The sequence below is a fragment of the Netta rufina genome (assembly GCF_964035555.1).
Source record: "Netta rufina genome assembly, chromosome: 8".
NCBI classification, from domain to species: Eukaryota; Metazoa; Chordata; class Aves; order Anseriformes; family Anatidae; genus Netta; species Netta rufina.
The window spans coordinates 17,652,979-17,680,024 of record NC_140131.1 but is presented as its reverse complement, the minus strand read 5'-3'; the positions used below and the strand labels follow the sequence as shown (position 1 = coordinate 17,680,024).

The window sequence follows — 27,046 nt, the reverse complement described above, 5'->3', positions numbered from 1 at the left end:
TTTTATCGATTTTTCAAACTAAATTTGAAGACAATCTTCTCATTCGTGTAAAGCAGAGAGGAATCTGGGCCTGAGGCCAGGTATATACCTGTACCATCTCTGCTATTAAAGATTTATTCTATTGTGTTTCATTCTGTGTTACATTTCAAGATATGCCCAGTTTACATCAATTAAATATAAGACAATTGTCCCGCTAAAAGAAACCAGTGTTTACAATTTTGTAAGAAAAAAGAAGAAAAAAAAAAAAGACACTGAAGTCAGTGACTTTATAGCCAAAATAACCTAATTACACAGTTTTTAAACTAAGGATATCAATATACTGAAATGTTTTCAATGTTTTTTAAAAAAAAGAAATACAAAATAATATTGAAAATTCACAAGAAAAGGTTTTCAGGACCTTTGCACAGCCCTTTTCAAGAGTAGTGATGCTCTTAAATGTCTTTACAACTCCAGTTATAAAGATAGAATCAGCTTCTTGAAGGAATAGGACCTGTGACACATCTTCTACGTATGGTTGTTGTTAAGATTGTTCTTATTAAAGAATCTCCTTGCTTCGACACTGCTAAGTGACACAGAACAGCGAGACGGATTCTCCTTTCTGTATTCAATGCTTTCCATCATAGCCTGCTTGATCACCTGGAAAACAATTTAAAATGTGTCACTCTGGGAAAGTTAACTAAGTTTTAATGATATATTAACTGAAAGAAAAGACCCCTTCAGATCTTAACAGCTGTTGCTCCTAATTTCATCTCCACTCCATCCTCTGATCAAAGTGATTGCTGAGTATCAGTATGAATTCTATTTGTTTTATTGTAAAAAACAGTTATTTAGATGTAGTTAATAGGTATGACAGGGTATCTATCACCAACATCAAACAAGTCACACAGGAACATACTAAATGAACCATCTCACCTGAGTCCCTGCACAACACTGAAGGGTAAATCAAAACAACGTAAAAATACATACTTAAAGGGCGTATGAAATCATGACTATATTGAAACATTAAATCCCCACTTTCACTTCCTTGTTCCCAAAGCAACACGATTTGCTCGCTACATTGAAAAAAAAAAAAACATAAATCCTTTCTTTATCTGGGATGATGATTTACACCTGTGAATATGGAAAGCCACTCTGCAGATACTGTGAGAAAAGGGTTACCAATCACAGACCTGTGTTACTACTAGTATCAGTTAGAAAGTATAATTAAATACCATAGAGTTAGCTGAGAAGAAAATTTCCACAGATCTTCACAAAATAAGTTCAATTTTTTTTATTTTTTTTTTAAACTTAGAAAATCATCATTATACATAAAGGCCTGAGTATAAAAACCTGACCATAAAATCCTACATCCTCTGCAGTCACATTTGCTCAGTTACCTTGCAGGGCTTTTGATGCTAAAATGACAAAAACAACACAGAAATGGCAGTAGAACAGAGCAGGAATGGGAGTGGATCCTAACAAGCACAGGGTCAACCATTATGGAAAGCACACAGACCATACTCCAATAGTTCTATTTGGAAGACAGCCACCATATTAAGTCAATCTTCTTGGTCCTGAAAATATCTAGAATTTTTATCTTCTGGAAAGTATCCCCTGGCCCTTTCCAGCCGCCTCACATATTATTATTGACAGAGGATCATACATAGTTATGCTTACTACAAAACTGATATTTAGACACTATATAAATGGAGGTCAAGTGAAAGACCAAATTCTCTTCACCCAATTGTTACTGAGCACCTCATCCAACTTTCTTCTGGTAAGTCCAGTCACTGGGTTACTTCCAGTAACTGGATTCTCTACTTCCTTTCCCAGGCCAGAAGGATGCAAGTTGTCTATAGAATCATAGAATCATTAAGGCTGGAAAAGATCTTCAGGATCATCTGGTCCAACCATCACACAGTTTGTCTGCGCACCCATAATCAGCATGCTTATACACAAGTTCATAAAGAACCTACCTTAAGTTTACTCCATCTCTCATTAAAATAAAGCAGATTTTTTCCACTGACTATAATGGGCTTTGATCTAGCTCAATTTTCAAAATAACAACGGGCACAACTAAATGCAGGAAGCACTTTATATGCCAAAATAATCAGGCAAATACTGAAGTAAACTTCTGTACCTTTAGGATGGCAGACCCTGGGGTTTACCTACTTTCCCCTTTAACAGTCTAGACCCTTTAAGCCCCTTCCACGCTGGCATACATACATCTATATTATTGAGGGTGTTGAACTCCATTAGATCATGAAGCCTCTTGAAAGCAACGTTGGGATACTGGAAGTTGAAAGTAGAGAATGGTGTATTTGGATCATCAAAAATGTCAAAGTCTGCAAAATCCTTCTCTTCTGGTGTCTCTCTTGGAACACCTGCATACAAAACAAAAACACAACTAAAACTTACCAACTTACTTTTTAATTTTTTTTTGAAATCCCTAACTACTACAGATAGACTTAAGAGTCATTTCAGGGACAAAGCATTTGTAGTCTATAAACACTACATCATTATAAAACTTCAAAGGAACACCTAGATTCAGCATCCAAAACTACTTGCTCACCTGGAGCTTTATACTTCCGGAAGTTGATGTTTGCCAAAACAAAATGGATTATAGTAGGGCAGTCTTTCTCTGAAGAGGTATCCTTTGGTTTAAAAACATAGCACTCCTTCAAGCCCTCTCGATCAAATACATTTGGATCTATTTTGGGGAAAGGAAGCTTGTTCATTTTGGCCCATTTTTCAGCAAGCAAAATTTCCTGAAAAGATAACATAATATATATAAGCACTCACAGCAAAAAGGGATTTTCTCTAGATGGATACAGGTATCCACACTAGAAGCAGTTTTATTATCTCACACTTCTTTAGCACAGAAGGACTGATCAAGTCCATCTTTGGACAAGAGACCCAGTCTAGTAACTGAGCAACTCATTCAGCCTGCCCAATCTTCATCACCTGTGATGATTCACAGGAAGGAAAGAGTTGGTCTGTCATATAAATCTTTGGGTGAATTTACAGAGCTGACAGCTAGAAAAAACCATCTGTAATTTTACTTGCAAACTGAGTATCAGTGCTATGGAAACCAGTGAGGGTTAATAAACACCGATCCACACGTTGTTAGGTTTGTAGTCACATCACAGCACAGAAGAACATTTGAAAGCATGCTAAGCAAAGAAGTAAGTTAGGAAAACAGTCTTCTTTTTCCTCGTGACAATTGAGTAAACAAAATAATTTGTAAATAATGACTCAAAAGGATGTAATGAGGGTGTGTGAGAGGAAGGGGAGGGAAGGTCAACGTATTTAATCTTTGTTTTGAATGAAATTGGGGCAACTGTTGTGGATACACAAGAGATTAAAAGACAGTGGGTGTAAAATGATAAAACAAGAGTCGAGTTATCAACTTTAGCTGGCTGATTTTCCTATGTGTTGGAGTAATAAAAGTATATTAGAGTGCAACCATAGATACAACAGACCCAACTCTTGAACTGACATTTACTCTTTGTAATGCAAGAGCCAATGGGATTGCAGAGTCAGTAAACAAAACTGGTTTCTGTCCTTTAGGCCATCACCATACAACCTCTGCCTGTGGACTATAGCTGTGTATTAAGTGGAGGTACGTCACTCTTTTTATTATACACATACTTGTGCATCAGAAACAAATGAACCATTCCCTTCACCGGCAGCTTCACGAAAACCTAAGGCATTATTTAATTTTCCCATTGTCTTTTCTTGTGTAAAATGACTTTGCATTTAAAAAATTACAGTTTATAGAAAAACTTTCAGGATGACATCCTGATACTCCAACCAATCTCTCCATGTTATGGTATGTTCACCAAAATGGCGCAGAAAATTGCAACTGCTGGAAACAGAAAGTTGAATGCCTAGGCAGACTAATAAAGACAACTATAAACAGCTTTTTACACAGACTCCGTGTGCTGAACATAAAAAACGGGTGGGAAGAAGCATTTCAGGGGAGATGATGGCACTGCATCAGTAAATCTAGCAGACAGGGGAAATAGTCCCAACAAAAAAGGAGAGAAATTCTTAAACGAATAGAAACTTAAAGGAAGAAAGTAGACTCTGGGATTGAATCAATTAAAAGATGAAAGGCACTGCTCCAATTCCTCTCAGTGCTCTACTCTTCCAGGTGGCCCCCACAAGACCCAGAGATTACAGAGGTTACTCCTTTCTAGTCATCTGAGGCTTGTTTTTCTCTGCGTTTGACAACAATGATCTCGAGTTCATTTTGGTGTTATTTTCACTGTTGCTGTGAGCTCTTGTCCTTTGGTAGTAAGAAGGAAAAAAATGTTTTTCCCATGTTCTAATTGAAATTTGTCTGTAAAGCACTTTTACAAAGAATGCCAGGTGTTTCTCAAACAGTTATAAAAGTTCTTTTTAAAAATTCACTTGGGTTTCCAGTAAGTGTTGCCTCTTCTTTAAGACCCTCTCAACAGACATTTCAAGTGTTACTGTTTCTATGTCAGCTACCAAATCATCCAATATTAACCTTTTCTGACCAACTAGAGCTGTCTGGATGCAGAACTTGTACAGGTTGCACAGACAGACAGCTATGCTTTCGACACTTGCTACAGAAATTAAGCAGGTAATTTAATCTGTATTTTTCTGTGGTTGTTTTGCTCTGGCATGACTGGTCTTAGGAATTATACTTAAACCAGTACTGGGATTATCCTACAGACATGAAAATGAACAGTTAGTCCCACTTTCAAAATGTTAAATATTTAGCAATACCAGACTGAAAACACATTTCTACAAGATGATGACAGAAAACCATTCATTTGCATCACTGAGAATGGTTGTACAGAGCTAGAGTGCTAGCACAACAGTAAATTTAATTATTTCCCATTGACATAACATTCTGCAGTTCAATGTGAAGGCAAGACTTTCATAAAAAACAACATAGTTACTACTTCAAACAATTATTTACAGAGACCAAAACTGTATTTGTCTACTTTGTGTCGGTTGCATCACGTGAGTCACACATATAGAAACTAAGGCAAAGCGGAATATTCTGCCTTGATGTGGAAACAAGTTGCTCCAATGCTGTAGATGGGCAATATGGCCTTTTGGAACCATGAAATGTGCAGCCAACCCAACTGAAAGAAACAAACTGGAAGAAAGAGTCAACATAAATTTATTAACACAAAGAAAGGAATGGCCTGTCTTACTTACTTTGAAGGGAGGGCTGGAATCACTTGGCCTTGCTGAAAAATCAAAAGAGATGATGAGATCAACCCCTCTTTGAGGTCTTAAGATAAGTGGATACGGCAGGTTAAATGTAAGCCCGCTGTCCACGATATGAATCTTTTTGCTCTTCACATCTAGTGGTTCATATATCCTCTCAAACTCATCGGGATCTATGTAGAACAAATAAAAACAAAACAATACAGGAAAACACCAATTAAGAACTGCAATTTTGATGGGGTTTCTAGTGTTTCCCCAAGTACTGAACATTCCACAGAATCTAATCTTTGGTGTTCCAGCTACACATACCATGAACATATGTATAACCTTAATTCTCATCTTAACAACTGGAGAAGGAGAAAAAAAACATGGCTGGCAGGGACCTCAGTAGGCCATGCACACCAACAGCCTGTCCCAAGGCAGAAGCAGAGGTGGCTCAAAGCATAATGGATGGGGACAGATGCCCAGGTTTGACCCTTGCATTCCCAGCTTTATCCCTTCAACCCTAACAACCCCAAGATACAAAGGAAAGTCTTTACAGGATGTTGAGACAGATTCCTAACATACATCTCTGGTCCTACACTCCCTGCCCAACCTTCTCCTCCTGGTTTCCTCCCAAACCTTCTGTCCTTCCCAGATCTTGTTCACCCAAGTAACTAGAATTTGCCCACAAAGCTATGAAGTGGCTCTGCTCCTGCTTGCTGCTCATCTTTGTTTCTGACCATTAAAATTAAGACTAACAAGTCAAACAACTTGCTTTTCAACATACTGCAAACCTCATGACCTCATATTCATTACTATACTAGGAACAAAAAGAAGTGAGAACTCATATTAGTATACAAAATTTAAGCACTGAACAGAATTAGCTACTTACTGCCATGGTATTGTATAAAATAGTCTTCTATCCCTAATGACCAAACTGAGGGCAAAATAAGATATGTTTTCTCTTTAATTCCAACATTCCCTGGATGCAACTCAGGAAAGAACAAGCAATCTTTGCACTTATCCAAGTCCCTGGATACTGCTAAACTACTCCTGCAGTAGTTTAACTACTTTGCTCCTGACAGTCTTTTCTTGCTCTAGATTTTAAAACTATTTCTAATGCGTGTTTTGGCCATTTGATTAAAAACTAATGATTATATCTGTAGAGGGCAGTGTAATCTAAGCAATGATGAACTGTAACTATTTCTTGTATAATTAAATTTCCTAATACCAAACTATTGGCAATAAAAGTCATCTGAAAGTATGAGCAATGTGAATAAAATCCATCAAAATCGATTAAAATTCTATTTCATTACAACAACTTTCCTTCTTCATTTCAGGATGCATGAGAAAAATGTACAGTTATGAGCAGCAAAAATTCTTAGATCACGTATTTTTTAATTTTTATTTCTGTTATTATTTTTTACCAAACTTTGATGAGAAATGATCCGCCTATTTCCTAAAATTTGCACTGATTTCCATGAGAGAAAACACTTTCAAATGACTGCCTAGTGTTAAAGAGCTGAGTGAGAGCTTATTTTAGAATTCCTGGTTTATATGCTCAAAATACTTGGCATCGTTACCTTATTTTCTTCTTATTTTAGAGTTAGATATATTTAATAGCCATGAATTGCCATAAATATATAGTGAAAATATATTAGTGTTTATCAAATTCACTATAATTCAAAACCCACTGTTATAAACATACACCTACTACAGATACTTTTAAGATAACTAAAATAGTTTTGTTTCCCCCTTCCTTCTTTAAAGGCAATATTTCAAACACAATTTATAGTTTATTTTAAAACCTTATTCTCAATAGAATTCCTAAAAATTACAAAAACGTCTTTTTAGCTTACTCTTAGTTCACTTCACAAAATCTGAATTTGAAGCCAAAATCAAGTCATCAATTATCTTTTAAACAAAACTTGTACCACCCAGATTAAGATATTTTAAATGCTAAACCACTGTAATATCATCAATAAATTTATAATTACCACATACATTTTTTTTATTAGTTTTGGACTCCTGTAATTACAGGAGAAATTCAACTTAAGATTTTTGCTTTTTTTTTTTTTGGTTATAATTCCTTTCAGAAGTCTACTTGTAATTGCTGAACTGAGAATAAAATTAAATGTAACTTATGTCTCTGTTACTGGGCCAGAATTACAAAAGCAATGAACATTATCCAGTGCCTATTTATTTATCTTAATGACACGAATTTCAAGGCAGGCTCGGCATGGAGTTTGATTTGATTTACACAATGGAGATGGAGGCCAGAAGCAGCACACACCAACCCAGTGAAATAAGGTACGCAGCCAGACTGAGCCACAGGTCAGGGCACTGCAGGTGAGGCTGCAATTGCCATGGGAGATGTGTAATGTACAATGTGAGTCCCTGGTGCTAAAAGAAGCCTTGTCTACTTTATGCCCTGTGCTGTAGTTATTCTGAAGAGCTGAATAAGAAGCCTTTATTCTTTTTACATTTTACAACACATGAATCCAGGACAATCACTCTACATACTCTAGTAGCCCTGCTCAACCAACCCATCACTATTCATCAAGCAGTGTGAAGACTGAAAGGAGTATTTATGCTTTGAGAGCCTGCGGCATTAATTTTCAGCTCATGCAGACTGCTTTTATAAAAGATGCATCCATATTACAAGAAGCTTTCAGCCCAAACTACCAGCTGAGAGAAGCACAACATGTTTGGGAGTATAGCTCTGTGTGAAACCAGCACAGCATGCCTATCTCATTTGCAGTAATTGGATACACAAACGGGTATTAAGAATGGTTTAGAAATAAAAGAAAGAGAATGTTCCGGAGGCCAAACTTTGTCACAGACGGCAGCTTCAATGAAAGTAAGAGAGATAAAGAGGGCATTTGCTACTGACGTGCATTTACCATAACAGTTTCCATAAATACTGAAGTAAGGAAGCAGAGAGTGAGTTATTTTTTTCCTTATTGTTATTCACTTGGCATTTTCTCAAGCAATTTTGGTGTGTTGTAATATTAAGGCACAGAAACAAAACAACTCCAAGTTCACAGTTAAACTATTCATGAGGTGTAAAGTTTTAAAGCATATTTGAGATCAATTAAGAAAATGCTCAGCAAAAACTGAATCCACAGCAGAACGATGCCAACTATTTTGAGCATATAAACCAGGAATGTAAGCACTAAAAAGCTAGAATTACCAAACTACGGTACACGATAAAAAGACAATAAAATCACAGTATAGTTCAAATATAGGAACTAAGTTGGCATTTTCACTGACTTAAAGTCCTTAATGATCTCACACTTCTACTGCAAAAGCAGTTTTTGTATATATACTCTCTGCTCCTGCACTGGAAGGAGTTAGATGCTGGTCCACTGAAGTAAGCAGCAGTAATCCCACTGATTGCTGTATGAACAGAACCTGGGGCTGTAAGAATGTTCCCTTCTAAGTAGACAGCACACCCGTGCAGAAGTCCTAAAACTCAGGCATGATTTGTACTCCTGGGAAAAGGGAAATATTTAAATGCCATGGGTTTGTTGGAGAACAATACCACCAGGTATGTGCATGCTGGGAACACTGAGCATGTGATCCCATTTCTACACTACTGCCTGGTTGTACCTGTTTCACTTCCTAAAGGATTTTTACTTTCAGATCAAGCAGCTGGGATCTCTTCAGGGTACTCCAGAGCCTAAATTCTGCCCTCCATAATGCCTGTAGGATCGGTTTAAGCCTATCACAGTTCATTCTCCACAGTCCGACTCAGTGTGTCTGTGAAAGGCTTGAGACAACTGGAGATGTAAAGCATTATTTATATCACAGAATCACAGAATTTCTAGGTTGGAAGAGACCTCAAGATCATCGAATCCAACCTCTGACCTAACACTAACAGTCCCCACTAAACCTAAGCTCTACGTCTAAACGTCTTTTAAAGACCTCCAGTGATATCCTTTCTGATTCACTTCTCCCTTTGGGGCCTGTTAATAAAAAAAAAAAAAAAAAAAAAAAAAAAAAGTTCTAAAGCAATTGAGACTTCTCACTGTACTCAAACTGCTAGCTAAATTCTCACTGATAGGAATAAATATGCAATGCTTAAATGCAGCCAGTGCCTTGCTAATACAAAATATTTCAAATTTATTCTAAAGTTTCCTTTCTATTTACTCCTCTGGACTCCTAGGTTCTTACATATTCACTAGTAAAATTCACTAACACCATTAAAATGTAGATACACTTATCACACTACTGAATGATTAAATTTTATATCAACTACTGAAATTTCATCTTTTGTTTTGTCTTTCTACTACCCTTGGCTACATTGTGACTATTCGCAGCTGTTAGATTTGAGCTGTTAGTTCAGGTTTATGAGTGTGGGCTTCAACAAACACTAAAAATTGCAGCTAAATCAAACTTCTGCCAGACATTTTAGCCAGAGAATTTTCAGGTGATAGGCACTCAAAAGTAATTGTATCAGAGGAGCAGGCTCATTCTGTCAAACCTGCATTTTATTTCATCTGAAATTAAGACCCAGGAAGTTGATAGTTGATACCGAAGATTATCCACATCTTAATTAGGCAAAATTCTCATCAACTGTCATTTTTTCCTACCATGAATCTATTACCCGCTTTCCTGCCTCTTTTACAAGCACTATAAATATTAAGATTACCCAGTTGTAAACACCTCTGAGATGGTAAAAATATTTAGAAAGTGGAGCACAGATGGAAATTACTATACAACCACTCAAAGGGATTTGTTACATTAACAAATCTACATTAGAGACTGTCTGCTACTTAAGCTTTTAAACGACATCTGGTATTTATTATTGCATAATGACCAACTAGGACAATCTGTTTCCTCTGAACAGAAAATAGGGGCTGCAGTGACTGTTATTATTATGAGGTATGGTTGGCAGTGCTGTGCTGCCACGTGAGAGCATAGAAGGAATGGAGATTTGCAGTTCCTATACTTGAAGGATGTCAACAATAAACCCCAAGCATTGCAACTTGAATCACAGAAACTGTGTGTGGAGGCTCCACAAAGTATGCATCTTCCCATATAACTTTTCTATGGGGAAAGTCATATCGTTAACTCAGTGCTCTGTTGCCTACCAAGGAAGAAAAAAGAAAGGCACCAGTGCCAGAAGAATACTCAGAAATTCATAGGCTTCCAATGAGCAGAGTATAAGTAACACTGTCTACAGGAAATCTTCAAAATACTGATCAAATATGATTCCTAATTCTGTGCAGCTGCTGTCCTAGCCACCATGCACTTCACAGTTTGAGTAAATGTTACCACACTGAGGAACTCACAGCTTCACAATAAATATGCAGCAACATGGGCTTTCTGCGAACTAACCTGCTACGGCTGCATCTAGTTCATCTTCTTCCACAGATTCCTGAGTTAGAAGGTCTGCCAGAGGAGAGAGTGGGTAGCAGCTGTTGAGGTTCAATCCCAGCATGAAGTTGTGCACTTTTCCAGCACGCCCTTCCCTGGTGTTGAAAAGGGCACTATCACCCACCAAAGCCATCAGCATTCGCTGCACCCAGCTTTCTTGGCTGCTGTTCTGATATTCTTGGTTTGCCTCAGAATTCTCAGTGCCTGTAGAGGAAAATGAAAATAACCAATGGTGAGACTGTTAATGTGTGGAGTATAAACCAAGATCTAGAAAAATCAGGGTCTAGTAAAATAAAGGACCTATTACAAAGAACTATATCCTTCTTTCAAGAAGCTATGGATTAAATGAAGGAGCTTTGCTGCAAGAATTTTACTAAGAAAATAGAAATCATCCTCTTACCTTCACAGGCCAGTGAAACTTCTCATTGCGGTACAGTAGTGTAGATGTGTCCATCAGGAAAATATGCTGGGACTGTGTTAGAGGACCTGAACTGCTCTTAGTTAGTCTGGCAAGGGCAATGAGGATTTAACTTTAGCTGTGCTGACAGCCAAAATGTAAACTCTCCTGCCCTCAGGTAACAAACTTGAATCAGGAATGTCCATACTATGCATACCTAAATTCATCCTGATGTGCATTACACCCTCCTCCATCCTTTGGGTGTAATGCAAACTGCTAGAAACAGCTCTCCTTAAGGAGCCGAAGTTTGTCCTCTGAGTCTTTTACAGAAGCAGATTCAGTTATTCTCCTTAAAACATCCCTCTACTTTGTCCTTGGAAAATACCACTCTTTTAGGTTTAGAAAGAAACCTTTGGGTGGACTCTGCTCAAAAAGAGGTCATTTGTATTTCACTTTACTGCAAGCAGTCACAGACTTAGATGCATTCTTTGCAGCCACAGTAGATACAGGGTACATATAAAGTTGCAGATACTAAATATAAATTCTGTAATATCTGTATAAACAAGAATGCTATCACACAGCAATTCTAAAATATCTGAAAATATCATTTAAAAAAACTATAGACTACAATGAATATTAAGTTCTAATCAAAGAGTACAATAAAATGTCCAAACTTGGATGTCTATAGCTAGATAGATGCTATAGACATTAAAATGACTTGGACTGGTGTTACCTTACATTCATAACCTGTCATAACTTGACTTTTTTGATTGTTTTGTGTAAGAAAATAACTCAGGCTCAGGCTTTTTATATAAACAGAGAGAAAACAAACATCAAACACCACAGGGTTTTGAGGTCCAACATCTGTACAAAAGTATCCTATAGAATTAAGAAAGATTACTAAGTGCATACAAATCAGCTTTTTAGGTTGTCCACTACGGCTACAAACTGAAAGAAATGTAGTGTTTCTTGCTGCTGGCTTATACAGTGCTTCTAGTACTTAAACAGGAAATCTGCAAATAAACATAAGATGTGGTATCACCCACTCTCTATTATTTTACACATAAGGGGAAGTGAAGAAGTAATCATTCAGCTGAGCTAATGACCCAATCACAGTCTCATTTCACAGAATTTTGTTTTCTTCCTGCAGATCCTAAAATTACAAAGAAGAGCTTCATTCCTGTCCTTGCTTTAGTTTTCAAAAAATAATCAAAATTTTCAGGTGAAAATCACTATTCTCCAAAAAGATCATCAAATACAGAAAGCATTATTAGAATGAGATAGAGAACCTGACTAAAATCACAGACCTGTAGGTGGTTCAGGTGCCTAAATTTTTAAATAGGGTCTTTTTTTTTTCCCCACTGTCCAGTATTCCATATGTGCTTGTGCCTCTTTTGGGAAACTGGATTTGGGCACTGTTTAAAACACTGTGCCAGCTTGGAATTCCCTGTATCAGATGTCATTTGTACTGGAGCTAAAAGACATCTGTGAATGCTGTAAACACGAAGTAAACCATTCTCAAGTATTTGACAAGTAACCCTTAAAACAACGGGTAGAGCTAGTTTGCTGTGCTGATAACAATTCAAACATGCCTCTGAGCACAGTATCTTGCTGGACTTCAGGAGATCCCTGACTCAAAAAGGCTAATTTTTGGATGTACATGAAATCTAAGAGCACTGTGAAGCCTTGTTGTGCTGATGCCAAGACTGAAGACATGCAAGAGAATTTGTCATTGACTTGAGCAGCAGACATGAGGCCAAGCCAAAGGCCTTCTAAGGTCTCTTGTTCAAGATTTCTCTATTTTGCTGAGCCACTGGCTTCTTTAAGACCCTTGTACTAAGCAGGCAAGTTTTACTATTGGTATAAATGACCACCCTCTTTTCTAAGGGACTCTTGATATGACTAAGAATGGGATTTGACAATCCACAAACTTGAATATGCTACAAGAAAGCTGATGAAGAAAGTAAACCATGAAATAAAATGTGGTGATTTCCTTACCTTTTGGATGCTGTGATTCATCTTCACTGTCTGAACTGTCATTACTTACAAGGTGCTTTAGCCTAATATTTTCTGTTGAAAGAAATAAAAAATTACTTGAAACTGCTATGACTTAATTGTCAAAATAGCTAAGAAGTTTTTTAAAAAAATAAGGCATAAAACTGATACTTTTCGTAACAGGAAATACAGCTAAGAGATTTTATCTGTTGTGGACATCTCTATAGTCAGAATCTGATCACAATATATTGGCTTTAGTTTGCAATTTTTGGATAGCTCCTGCACTAAGAAGATAAGCCAAAAGGCTGAGAAAGCAAAAGGAAAATGTAAAGCAGTACACACCACCTGCTACTTCTTCACGTATCTGATGCATTCATCTTAAATAAAATTTATAGTTTTTATTGTCTCAATAACTCCTAGCAAACTTGAAAGACAACAGGAGTTCTGTTAATTCAATACTAATTTTTGAAAAAAGAAGAACACAGCCTCATTCATACATATATGAACCCATTAAAATAGTGGGGAAAAAACAAAAGCCAAGAGGGCTATTAAAGTGTTACTCAAGTATGTCTGAAAAATAAAGGCCAGTGCAGTTACAAAGGCAGAGGAGACAATTGTTTTTACCTCAAAACATGAAGTGGAAGAAATAAAAACAGAAATGAAGGAACTCCTCTGGCAAAAATATGTATTTTGTTAGAGTTAAAGCTTTGTTTCTAAAATAACCACAAAGTCATTACAAACTGTTCACCACTATCTTGAGAATTATTTCAATGTCAAAAATGAGTATGGAAAAAGAAACGCATTCCACTCCCAAGTGAAAATGGATTATGGACTGACAACATTATTTTTGCTGAAGTCTTGTTTATACCACATATAAAGTAATTAACCAAGTTTAAAATTATGGAAGAAAGTCTTTCTTGAAATACATTCAATTTTCTACGTTTTATGAGCAGCCTCATCTTGGAAGCTCATATTCTACAGAAACTGGAAATGTAAGCTGAGGTCCAGTGCTGAAATTGTATCAAAGAGACCTCTGGAAAATAAAACCCTTTTGTTCCCTAGTATAATGTATGTTAGGAATTATCTCTATAATTCAAATTTGGAACCAGTTGAAATAAACTGAATTGGAATGAACTTGATTGTATGATCAAGTAATTATTTTTCCCAAGGAAAAGTGAAAGTAAATAATCATCTACTTTTTCTCACAGAAGGCTAGTTTAGATGTTGGTCTCTGTTGGGCTCACAAGGGGAGTGGAGGGACAGGCGCTGAGCTCTGCTCTCTGGGGACAGCAACAGGGCCCAAGGGAACAGCATGGAGATGGGACAGGGGAGGGTCAGGCTGGGTGTTAGGAAAAGGTTCTGCACCCAGAGGTGGTCAGGCACTGGGGCAGGCTCCCCAGGGCAGTGGTCATGGCACCAAGCCTGCTGGAGTTCGAAGACCATTTGGACAGTGCTCTCACACACAGGGTCTGATTTTTGGGTGTTCCTGTGTGGAGCCAGGAGTTGGACTCGGTGATCTTTGTGCGTCCCCTCCAACTCAGGGTATTTTATGATTCTATTCTATGATGGCACACACATCAATTAGTCTGTAATTTCTATCATATGCAGTATCAAAGCAATGGCAAGTTTAACTGTAGTTTTTGCTCAAGGATAAAATCTGATTTCTTACAGGCATACTAGGTTGAAAGAGAAGATTGAAGAGAGATTCACTGTAATATCAAGTATAAAAAAATACAGCTTTGTTAAATAAAAAATGAAAAATAAACACAAATGACCACCATTACTGTTTTTTTCTGAAGAGGATTACGCCCTCTTAGACTTGCATACAAGACTATAAGAATACCTACAGAAAGAAAAGAGCTCCTGTCATCATCTATTTTTCTTTAGATACTTTTTCTTTTTAATACTTGGTAGATCTTCTCAAACACTACCCAAAAATATCAACAGTAGACAAGCATACACAAATGCCTACCATGTACGAATTCTTAAGCAATAACATGAAAAACAGGTAAAAATAAACACCGGTGACCCCAAAAGGAAGGTAACAAGAAGAAATGCAATTTTTGGACATCAAATAATCTCTTTAAAGCAAACCCCATGAAAAATTGATTATTTATTGCTTCTACATATGAATAATACCTGATGTGTGCAACTGTGTCTTTTCTATGTCCACTGGCATTTTGCCATTCACTTTGGTGGTACCAAGATTTTACTGGGACATTTGCAACTCTGGCAACAGATTGTGGTTCTGCTCAAATCAGTATTTTCACATCTTATTCCATATTTGTGCATACTTTTTAAAAGTTTATGTGAAATGAATACAGACTTTGGCCAGGGATGGGAGATAAAATTCTGTCTCTCAGAATCTTAAAAAGCATAACATAGACCCTTCCACTATCAGTCATTGACAAAGATCCTCCATTAGTAGGCGTTAACATTCACGAGGTGTACTAGAAACATGATCCTGAAGGAACAGGTTTCATTTTCATCCATAAATAATACGGTATCAAACAACTGAAAAACATCTATTAGGAGAGAGATATAGCTTAGGAGTTTAGGGATTTATTTTTTAATCATTTCAGTCTGCACTCTCTCTCCACACTTTTAGAAAAATCTGGCTAGTACAATTTATTTTTTGTTTTAAAGACATTTCCCTGTAATGCCCTCTGAATAGGAAAAACTTATAAAAGAAACTTTTTCATTATCAACAACATTCTCAAACAAAGCATAATAAAGTCTATCCCAAGCAAATTGCAACTCTTTTCTTACAGTTATTTTGCCATTTGAGCATTAGCAGTGGAACCGAACTCACTGAATTAGTAAGCAAAGGATCACATACCAACAGCTTGTGGCTAGAAAGGAATAATCTAACAATCCAGAGACTATAAATTTTCTTTTTACTCATTTAACTCCTAGAATAGCAAAGTACAGTGTTTAGAAATTTAGAAGTAGCTATTTGTCATCTTTTAATCTCCAAAAACTAGCAAAACATAAGAAAGGGTGTTGGAATCCGACCTCAGTGAAAATATTAGGTGGACATATTCATGTGATGTTCATTACCTCTGATACTGATCAGAAACAAAAGTGAAAGAAAGAAAGAAAATTATTAATCCTTTTTCCCTGACCTCACTAGCACCTAGCAATACCAGTAGTTAAACTTCTTTGCATTACATATTCTCAAAATGACTACCTGCACAGGGCCAACCTTCCACAGAGAATTCACTGAATCTTGTTAGCAATTGTTTTGCTTAGTAGTACAAGTGTTTACTAAAATTACCTAATTCTTCTTCCATGGTGGGACCTTTATTTTGGGAATTGGAGACACCGAGCACTCTGTTAAATAATATAGAAAATGCACTGCCCCAGACACCTGAAAAGGAAAAGTAAACAATGAATGGAGGCTGGTAGAAGGAAAAAAAAAAAAAAGAAAAAAGAAAGGAAAAAAAAAAAAGAAAGAAACCACCACTTACCGCACTATTTAAGTAGTTGCTTTCATTCTGAACAGACCCCTGATTTTAGAACAAACTCAGGTTTACCAGAAACCAAAACCTCAAAATTTCAACCCATGTTTCTGAAATCTTTCAAACGTCTAGCTTCCAGCAAATAGCAAATTAATAACTGTACTTCTCGTTTTATTCTTTCTGTGAATGCATTTAAAACCACTAATGCTCAACGCTACTGAAATTAGTTTTAAGTTTCCCTCTGTCGCATACTCACCCATTAAGAAATGCAAAGGATTTTCATTGTACTTCTTCACCACTGTCCCCATAAAAAACTTGCTTCCAAACAAATCAGGAGACATAAAAGTGCCATACTTTGCCATACCAATCTCATATGGACTGAATTCCACCCAGTCTGCAAAATAAGAAATAAAAAGTTTGTTCTGTTAGCAATATCAATCTGAAATAGAGGATGAGCATACCTGAATGAATAAGACCCTGTCCAAGGAAAGTAACTGACGGTAAATTAAATACTAAATTTACAGCCAACAGTAATGACTCTTACATCATGCAAAGTCAAAAGTTTTATTTCAAATGAAGAACAATCTCATGCCACAGTGAAGAAAGAATTCTCATTCTCTTTTATCACAACAAAATTTGGTGGAAAAATAGAAGGTTGGAAAAACAGATGTAAAAAAGTAGCCATCAGGAATGAGAAAAAACAAAATGACATCTGTTTTTCATCTCATGCTTCCATGCAATTCCCCATCACATGAAGTGCCAACATGGCAAAGTTTTCTTTTCACTGGGATCCTACCAAATATATCATCCAAATATGCAGATGAAGACAACAAAGGCAGCAGAAACATTGTTTGAAATCACAAGGAAGGTTGTTATGTTGTGAAGGATTACAGAAGAGGAGACATTTGGATTCCATCAAAAATAGTTCCCAACAAGAAAATGCAAAGCTAAGAGACAGTCAAAGAAATTATTAGTACCAAATTATGACAACAAAATGTTGTAATGTTGTTTCTGATTCAATCAAAAAAACTTCAAAAGCAATTTCCATTCTACAGTGTATGTCCTTTTGGAAAATGGATTTTTAGCTGACTTTGAAATATTTTCTTTGGTACCAGTGGAGTTGCTAATATCTGAGAACTCACTTCAAAAAGTGAGCAAAAAGGAACAAAAATATGTTTTCATTATTTCATTCAATCGTCTATCTTAACTTCCACATTTTTAATAGTCATCAATTTGACTGCTTCTATAACTAAATTAGAAAAAAAAAATTCTGAAGCGGAAAGTCAAAAGAAAGAGCTTTAAAAATCCCCCCAGGTCATAGGATGCCATCCACTCATCCAGGTATTCAATATTTCCATTGAAATGTTAACCAGAACGTTAACCACTTGTACTGAAAAGGAAAGATTTAATTATGACTATTGTGAGTTTCACTGGTGGGGCAACACTATCTACATTGTCAGAGACAACATCCTATTTTCCATATCAACCACACAAAAATAAATTTTCATTGTTACTGGAACAGAGGGAAATTCCTTTGAAGACCCAGTCCAGGAATTTAAAGCTATTTCCCTTTGAGTACCATCAACAGCAGTTGGCAGATATATATTTCAGAACCATGTTGATAATTAAACTATTTAGAATTAGAATTAATTTTATCTGTGATAGTCCACCTTTTTTTTTCCACTAAAGATGATTATTTCTCAAATCATGTACCCCACTCAGGAAATAAGATGTCTGTCTTAAAATTAAAGGACTTTAACTCTGCCATTCCTGAAGCTTCTTGAGATAGCAGCCATTCAAATGAGCAGGACTTGAATGTCCCAAGACACAAGTCTCTCCCCGAAGGTCAGAAAGTGAGAGTGGAACCCCATACAAAGAGAAATACTTGGTGTTTCAGGGAATTTCTGTCTCAGTTAAGCAGGTTAGTTCCTTGCTAGTGGCTTGAGCCAAAATGTACTGAAGTCAAAAGTCTCAGTCGTGCTCACTGATTGCAGTTTGGATGTGGTCCTCATGTAAGAGCATATACATACCAGCCTTCAGCTGGCTCTCAGAAGGGAAGACAAAGGTAATAATTTCCCAACAATATACACCTAGCAGCTTCAGGATAGGGCACATAAATGCACAGACAGCACTCACACACACACACACTCACACAAATGCTGATAGCTACCGTCAGTTTACTACAAGTAGTTTCAAGAGCAAAACCCTATAATCCAAATTTCAACTGGTCTGGCATTACAGCAGTAGGAGAAGTGGCAAATGAGGCTGTTAGAGGGATGGAAGCATGCAATACCAAAGCCAAACGTTAAATTACACTCCCCTCTTTAACACTGGATATCAGTATCTCCTTATCATTAAAGAAGCTATCTTAATAATAATAATAAATAAAAAATAAAATAAAAAGCTGTCACTTAACTAAATCACTGCAATTATGTTCAGTTATAATGATTATTGCAGTTCTGAGTATGTCCGGAGCAACCAGGGTCAGGAATACTATGGGTTGGGAAAACATGCAGAGCCTGGGGCATGAAAACTATTACTAGCTACATGAAATCTTGCACCATCACTTCTCAAAGGAATGTTACCTGATATAATTAATGCATTTCAACTTGAAACAACATGAACTCACCTATGACTATAATCTAGTAAATAAGAAAGTGTAAACATTTTTATTCAAAACCTTCTACATACTTCATACAAGAAGTAGCTGTTCAGTTCTAAAAGGAGAAAAGAAGCTTAAACAGAAACAATCAAGATCTAGCATTCTATATGATAACAAATGTGATGGTCTCAAAAAGGGAAAACAAGATCCATTGACAGAGGCAATGCCTTTTTTGTAAGCTTGAGAATGATAAGGCTTGAGAAACTTGACCAGCCTTCAGGTAGTTCTGGACTTCTTTAGAGACCATTTCCAACCTTACTAATTCTATGATTATTACTGAAATATCATTTTGTTTTTTAGAAAGAACAAATTAGGAACCCAAATAAAATTCCTCAGAAAACAGAAGGTCATCTGTAGTGGGTTTACGTGGCAGGGTTTTGGTAGCAGGGGGACCACAGGGGTGGCTTCTGCAAGAAGAATCCAGAACCTGCCCCATGTTAGGTAAGGGCCCCGCTGCTGGCCAGAGCCAGGCCAATAAGCAAGGTTCTTTGCGCCACTGTGAGACCATATTTAAGACAGGTAAAAAAAAAAAGTTTTGGACACAGCAGCTGGGAGAGAGAGAGGAGTGAGAAACAGCCTTGCAGGCACCAAGGTGAGTGAAGAAGGAGGGGGAGAGGTGCTCCAAGCACTGGAGCAGAAGTCCCCTGCGGTCTGTGGTTAGGACCATGGTGAAGTATGCTGTCCCCCTGCAGACCATGGATTACCACGGTGGAGCAGGGTTCCACGCTGCAGCCCATGGAGGAGACCATGGTGGAGCAGGTGGAGCAGCACTGACAGAGGCTGTGGCCTGTGGAGGACTGCTGCTGGAACAGATTCCGTGCTGGACCTGTAGCCTGTGGAGAGGAGCAGTTTGCTGCTGAGGGATGGACCCCGTGGTACGGACTCATATCTGGAGCAGTACTTGAAGATCTGCTGCCTGTGGCCAGCCCACACAGGATCAGTTCGGGAAGGACAACATCCCATGGGGGGACCCCACGTGAAGCAGGGGCAGAGAGTGACCGAGAAGGTGCAGTGGAGATGAAGCATCAGGGACTGACCACAGCCCCCATTCCCCCATTCCCCTGTGCCACTTGGGAGGAGGAGGTAGAAAAGGGTGGATGGGGGGAAGGCATTTTTGGTTTCTTTCCTTTGTTTCTCACTTCTCTAGCTTGTTAGTAATAGGCAATAAATCTTACTATCTCCCTACTCTGAGTCTGTTTTGCCTGTGACAATAATTGTTGAGTGATCTCAGTGATCTCCTCATCCTTATCTCAACCCTTGAGCAATTTGTGTCATATTTTCTCCCCCTTCCCATTTGAGGAGGGGTAGTGAGACAGCGGCCGTGGTGGAACTCGGCCACCCACCCAAGTAAAACCACCACATCATCAAAAACCAAAATAGTTACACATATGTTCAAATGAAAAGCCTTCAGACTTTTAAGGAAAAACGCAGACATTCTTCTATGAAAACTATAAATTCATTTACAACTTTGTTTTCTATTATGAACAAATTTTTGGCAGCAACTCTCCCACATACTCTTTTTCAGAAATCTGGATATTATTTGATTTCTAAACCTTGGGCAAGCTGCTTGGTGCTTCCCTTCTCAGTCACAGATAACTACATAGGCATATATATTCCTGTGTTTGTACAGCACCTAGCAAAACTGGATCGTTTCTCAAGTGAGGCTACTGGATGGCACTAAAAGCTGTGAAATAAATGAAAGCAAAAGCCTCTTTTATATTACCAACAGTACTTTACACTGTGCAAGAAGTAAAAAGGAGTTCATTTTTAATTTCAGTCTTCTTATAAAGAAGAATAATCCTGCCTGTCTGAAAACGTTTCCCTTTTACTGTTTGATATATTAATGTTAAGCAGCTTTCTGCTGTTGGAGAAACACCAGTTTTTTATTTTGACTCCTGTAATCTGCTTACCTACTTTCTGTATAAGCAACATTCTTTTCAGTTGGTAGGAATTTTTTTTTTTTTTTTTTTTTTTTTTTTAGAAGATAGAGAACAAAGCTTGGCCATCACTTATCATTCCACAGAAACCGAAAACAGTGGTAGGACTCACTTCCAGGGACAAAGAGTGAAAAAAGGCAGTTGATCTAAAATACACTCATTTTGTCTTTCCATTTTACTTGGTAATACAGACAAGTAAAGATGCATCTTAAAAGCCAAGAAAAGGCTCAGTTCCAGGATTTGCCATGAGGAATATGCCTATTCAATATCTGTTCTCCAAAGCCTGTAACTCTGATAGACAGGTGCCCACATACTGCACCAACCAAATTAGTATCCACATAAGGATCTGTTTGCTTACTCCTGAGTAACTCCTTGTAATCAGATTCTGCTGTCAGATTCCTAGAAGTCACTGAGCACATGTCCATTTCCCCATCATATTCTAAAACTATCACAACTGTCCTTCTGATGTGTTGCTTTGGTATATACTTTGGCATCACAGCTTCCTATTCTTGTTTTAAATTAAATCTCCCTGTAGTTGGTTCACAACAGTGTGAATTTTGTTAAGCCCCAAGGAATGTTTAGTATCATGCCAAATTCTTTCTTAACCCTTGCCATGACAATAATAATTTCAAAGTGTACCCAAGTTGCATGATGGAATTATTCTCGGAAGTTTTTCAAAAACAACCACGCACATCTCTCTTCTTTTCTCAAATGACTCCACACAGATTGAAAACATACCTGCAAACATAAGCTCTGAGACATCTGGTTTGACATGGAGACATGTAAAGAGTGGGAGAGCACACTGTGCTTTATTGATTTTCTCCTTCATGTTACTCAGAGTGGTGTCCATTCTCTGCACGAAAAGAAAGAAGTTATGTCCAAAAGGATCCTATAACAGCCTGCTGATATTTCAGAGACTACTTTTTTTTTCTAGAGTTCTCAAATACAGGACAATGGGCAAATTCGTTTACTTCCAAGAAAAACAGACCAAAAGAATTTGTAAAAGGAAGCAATTTGCTTGAATGCCTTTTATCTGCACAATTCAGGAGGAAAGGAGTAGGCAAAGAGTTGATAGGAAGGTGCATTGCATCATTATATAATGCATTATAGAATCCAAGATAACATGACCACAAACAAAACTGTATTGTTGGACAGTGCAAGTTCTTCCCCTCCGTTACTTTAACGAATAAAACTAGGAAAAACCTTCTCTTATTCAGAACTGTCATTAATGATCATATGTTTTCCAATCTACGCTGTTTCTGAGAAGTCAGGAAAGATTGTCACTAGGAAAAGCAAACAGACCATTAAGAGGCTTACATTCGCTAAGCAAAGGCCTGCATCTTCCTCAAATAATATTCTGGTGTCAGCAACCAAAAACAGACTGAAAATAATTACAGCATAATAGTACTAGGAAATGTTATCTCTGAATAACCAAGAGCTTTATATCCATTTTTCACCAAGTGTATCAGCTTCAGATTTAAGCTAAATATCTGTGCATTTGTTTAACTCCTTAATAAACAGGGACTTCTAACCAACCTCACAGGATCATCAACACTCCTTTATCGTCAGAAACTCACTTTATATATCAGTTACTAAAAGCTATGTTGCCTGTTTTTCAGTATTTTAGTGTTTAAAAACTAACTGTAAAGCACACTTATGAAATTTGTAAGTGTATATATAAAACAAGTCTGTGAATCTATTAACACATTGCAATCTTATGATAAAATCAAATCTAAATTCTGCTTACCTGACTCGCTTGAACTTGAAGACTATGTGCCCAATTCAGTCAAATAGGATTTGTCAATAATAAAATACAACGCTATGAAGTGCTACTGCTATTTCTCAGAAAAAACAATACTAGAGATGTGTATCTGGTCTTTCCCCTTGTAAGTAATATTTCATTAAGTAAATGCTGCTTTTCTTATAGCAAAATGTGCATAAAGGGGTTGCAATATTTTGTAAACTTGTGTTGAAAATGCTTGAGCTGTAATTTTCATGGATGATATATAATGCTGAAAGGATGCTGCAAATATCCAGCAGTTGAGTTCATTTCCACTGCACATGAATGCATGATGTTTTCCTAGCTCTTAAAGAAATGAGTACCATTCAGAAACACATCCCGGAGCAAGAAGGTATTTTATGAGTTTATTATCTAGTATCCACTCAACTATAACTTTAAATATTAAAAAAAAAAAAAAGCATCAGACTTATTACACAATAGTTTCACAACTCCAATAATCATAAAAATGCACTCACATTATGGATAAGTGTTTCACCTATTAGCATTCCAAAGATATCTGTGAATGTGACAGGCTGTCCTGAGCTTTTTTTATTCCACAGTGCTTCAATGTAGCGTTTGACTTTCTGAGGAGTGAGCAGCAGAAGTGGGTTGTGACTCACAGAGTTCATCAATTCTTGATTAATCTCCTTTGGTCCTTTTTCTGGAAAATCCGGATGTGAATACAAAGTTGACATGTACCTGCAACAGAAATAGGCTCTGTGAGTGCCAAACCCTGTTGTTTTTTTTAGGTGCCCGAACCATACAACAATCCCATAAATAATTGGATACAATAACTGATTAAATCAGATTTTTTACTCACTGTTTACACAATAGTCATTTTTTTTTTCAAGACATAGAAAGCTAAATAATTTGTTCTAAATAGAAACATACAAACACATATTCTTCAGACACTTACATAACATTTATGATGTAAAAGATTAAAGCGTTAATCGTTTACCTGTTTAAGGGATAATGGACAGAATTGTTGAAGGCTGAAAAATCAGACTTTCAAGTTGTCACAGTGTGCCTAAGTTTGGAGGACTGGATATTCTATAAGCATACATAGATAGTTCATTCACTCCAAGATCTACCCCTTTTTGTTGCTCTTCAGTGCATAATCACTATTCAAAAATTACTAAAATATACTAGTTTATTAGTGTATTTTCCAGGATCTAGGTGTTTTCATAATAGCACGAAGCATTATGACAACAACATGTGCAGGGATTTGAGTCTGAGGATTTGGAAGAAGCCTATCAGGCAAATCTCAATTTTGTCATTGAGTAACTTTGGAAACTAAAGTTTTGTTTACTCAAAACAAAGTTTAGACACGCATGTAGACAACTGTGGTTTTCACTTTATTGGTTTAGGTAACAGGATGGTTGAAGACTCTAGACAGGCTTTCCTAATCTACCAGAGGCTCCTTTCACTATTATTTATTCCATTAGTTGGCTCAGGTATACATACCATACTGCAGGCATAATTTTGCGTAGCAGTTTCACACACACTGTGTAAGTTTGGCTCTGAGATCACTGCCCTGCAATTTACTTGACAGAATGATGAACCTTGTCACATGCATGATGTAAGGACTTGATTCATTAAGGCCTTGCACAGTTGCTAAAGCTTAGCATGCACGTCAGCTCGTGGGTGGAACAAACACAGCAGCAAGCTTCCATCTAAGCAGAGAAAGGAAAATGCAGGATGAAGAATTCAGTACAAGGTTGAAGCAAGATGACAGAAACAATCAGGGAAGTAAACGCATTGCTCCGAAGTTCGGCATGCATCTGAGTGAACAAGCAAAAACCTGCCTCTCCCTCCAGGAAAGGGATACTCCACCCTTCAGAAAAAAAAGAGAAGAAGAGAGTATTATTCCCAACTAACAGACTGCATAGAAGAAAAGAAAGGAAAAAGGAAAGGAAGAAGGGGAAGGAAGAAGGGGAAGACGGAAAGGGGAGAGGGAGAGTGAAAGGAAGAAGGAGAGAAAGAGAGAGGGGGAAGGGGAAGGGGAAGGGGAGGGGGAGGGGGAGGGGGAGGGGGAGGGAAGAGAAAAGAGAAGAGAAGAGAAGAGAAGAGAAGAGAAGAGAAGAGAAGAGAAGAGAAGAGAAGAGAAGAGAAGAGAAGAGAAGAGAAGAGAAGAGAAGAGAAGAGAAGAGAAGAGAAGAGAAGAGAAGAGAAGAGAAGAGAAGAGAAGAGAAGAGAAGAGAAGAGAAGAGAAGAGAAGAGAAGAGAAGAGAAGAGAAGAGAAGAGAAGAGAAGAGAAGAGAAGAGAAGAGAAGAGAAGAGAAGAGAAGAGAAGAGAAGAGAGAAGTCAAAGTGTTAATTTATTTATTCATCAAGCAAGGAAAGTCCAAATAGGTGACAGTAAAAGTGAATTTGTTTAAATACAACTTTTTGCAGCATATGTTTCTGACTGAATCAGTTTGGATAATCTTGCTATTTTAATAAATATTCTACAGGTTTCCATTGGGTCAACCTTGTATTCACACCTGAGTTTTCTAGAAAAAAGACCACATGCCCAGCTGAGACCTTTCAAGAATATGGACTATAAATCCAACCCTAGAAAGACAACGAAAAGTCTTCATGTAGCATTGCACAACTCAATTGCTCCTCATCCAGTCAAATGAAACCTTCAACTTTTGAGGAAAATTTGAAACAGTACATCTGGATGGCTGAATAGTCAGTGGTAAATCTGCCTCTCCAACCATTAGTGACAGAAAATGCAACAAAGGCAAGTTTGGGATGCCAACCTCTTGTAGTTAAATCTGAACACAAGCTGTTATTTTAGTCCATAGGTTGTTCTGTCAATTCAAATGCTTCCAGCATTCTGAAAACTTCCTATTTAGTATGGGAGCAGGGAGCAAGCTTCACCCAAAATCACCCAAAAGGGTAATTTGCAACAATTTTTATAAAAGCCAACAAGACAAAAGGCAGTGGATTCATAACACTGGGCAGGGCGAAGAGCAACCCTCTTATTCAGAAGACTGGTTAAGGCAGACGTAACACAGGTTCAAATTAGTCTACTGCCTACAAAGCTCTGAGCCTGTAACACCCAGAGAGTGCCTTTCACAGTGACATCACTGATTTTCTCCTGCTGATGTTGTTCCTGTTAATGACAGGATGAAGTATTCATTGAGTCAGACAGAAGGACATCATAACTACTTGATTAGGGCATTCTCAAGTTGAGACATCTTGGAAGATCTTCTCTCGCATCTGATTGACAAATTGTTTTAAAAAGCCACGGTACTTTGTAAACGAAACAGTGACAATAACAGTGATACAAAGCAAATCACATCACATATCGGCATGGCCATCAGCATTCTTCCCTTCAAGCTGGAATACATCTGCTCAAATTTCCTCATGCTAAGAAATGATCCCTGAACACGTCTTGGACATTCCCAGTAAATCTACTATGAAGTTTATCTACTACTGAGTCTAAAATGGGACAAAAGATCTTTCAATGATTTTGAGAATCTTCAAGAAGTACCCCAAAAGGATATAATCCACTTGGAATGGAATGAGTCATCATTCAGTCTAATTGATTTTTTTCTTTTATTTAATAAGAAAAAGAAAACCAATCAAAAATATTTCGAGTTTATATCAATAGCTTGATTTTTTTGGTTCACCTAATAAGAAGAAAAACTCAGTTACACAGTTCTAATATGCACAGCATTGACCACTGATACAGAATCGTGGGTGTATATGTGTAGCATCTCTTTCCATCTATTCCTGCTACCAAAGCTAGGAAGACCACCTGGAGTCTGAGCTGTCCTCATCCATCCTTCCAGGCACTCTAGAACACCTCCACTAGCAGATCTGCTCCACTGCCATGCTGTATAGTAAGACAGCTGGCTCCCTAAGCAATTTACCTGTTGATAGTGTGTACATAAAATAGGCTGTGAATCACAACCTTAGAAATAAGTTAATTCTCATGAAAAATTGTTCTTGAGCTTCCTGAAGAAATACTGAAAGAAAAACAAAAGAAAAAATCCTTACCATGTGGATCCAGAGAGGCCAGCAATGTAAGTTGCACAGTCTAAAACTCCTGATTCATAAAGTGCTTTCATAACTCCAGCAAACCCTACCATGGCACGAAATCCACCTCCTGAACCCAATACTGCTATCACTGGTACCTGCATAGATGAGAAGAACACAGTATGAACAACTCACTTCTGATAAAGACTTAAAGTAGCAAATAAACGTTACTCATCAGTCACTGGCCAAGCATACCGTCCTTGTGCTAATAAGGTCACAATTGAGTGATCC

The 27,046-nt window shown here is 37.4% G+C and overlaps 1 protein-coding gene across 2 annotated transcripts in view; it reads right to left on the bottom strand.

The window, feature by feature from the left end:
• Positions 1-209: 209 nt before the first annotated feature.
• PLA2G4A (phospholipase A2 group IVA) overlaps positions 210-27,046 on the bottom strand; it is a 63,625-nt gene continuing 36,788 nt past the window's right edge. For both annotated transcript variants that reach the window (XM_084291405.1, XM_084291406.1), the window contains 11 exons: positions 26,777-26,913; positions 23,263-23,485; positions 21,745-21,859; positions 16,664-16,801; positions 16,224-16,316; positions 12,950-13,021; positions 10,516-10,758; positions 5,179-5,363; positions 2,552-2,747; positions 2,206-2,363; positions 210-636 (listed from right to left, as the gene is read on the bottom strand). In XM_084291405.1, the coding sequence (XP_084147531.1) occupies positions 505-636; positions 2,206-2,363; positions 2,552-2,747; positions 5,179-5,363; positions 10,516-10,758; positions 12,950-13,021; positions 16,224-16,316; positions 16,664-16,801; positions 21,745-21,859; positions 23,263-23,485; positions 26,777-26,913 (1,692 nt within the window). In that variant the 3' untranslated portion in view covers positions 210-504. The remainder of the gene's footprint in view (positions 637-2,205; positions 2,364-2,551; positions 2,748-5,178; positions 5,364-10,515; positions 10,759-12,949; positions 13,022-16,223; positions 16,317-16,663; positions 16,802-21,744; positions 21,860-23,262; positions 23,486-26,776; positions 26,914-27,046) is intronic.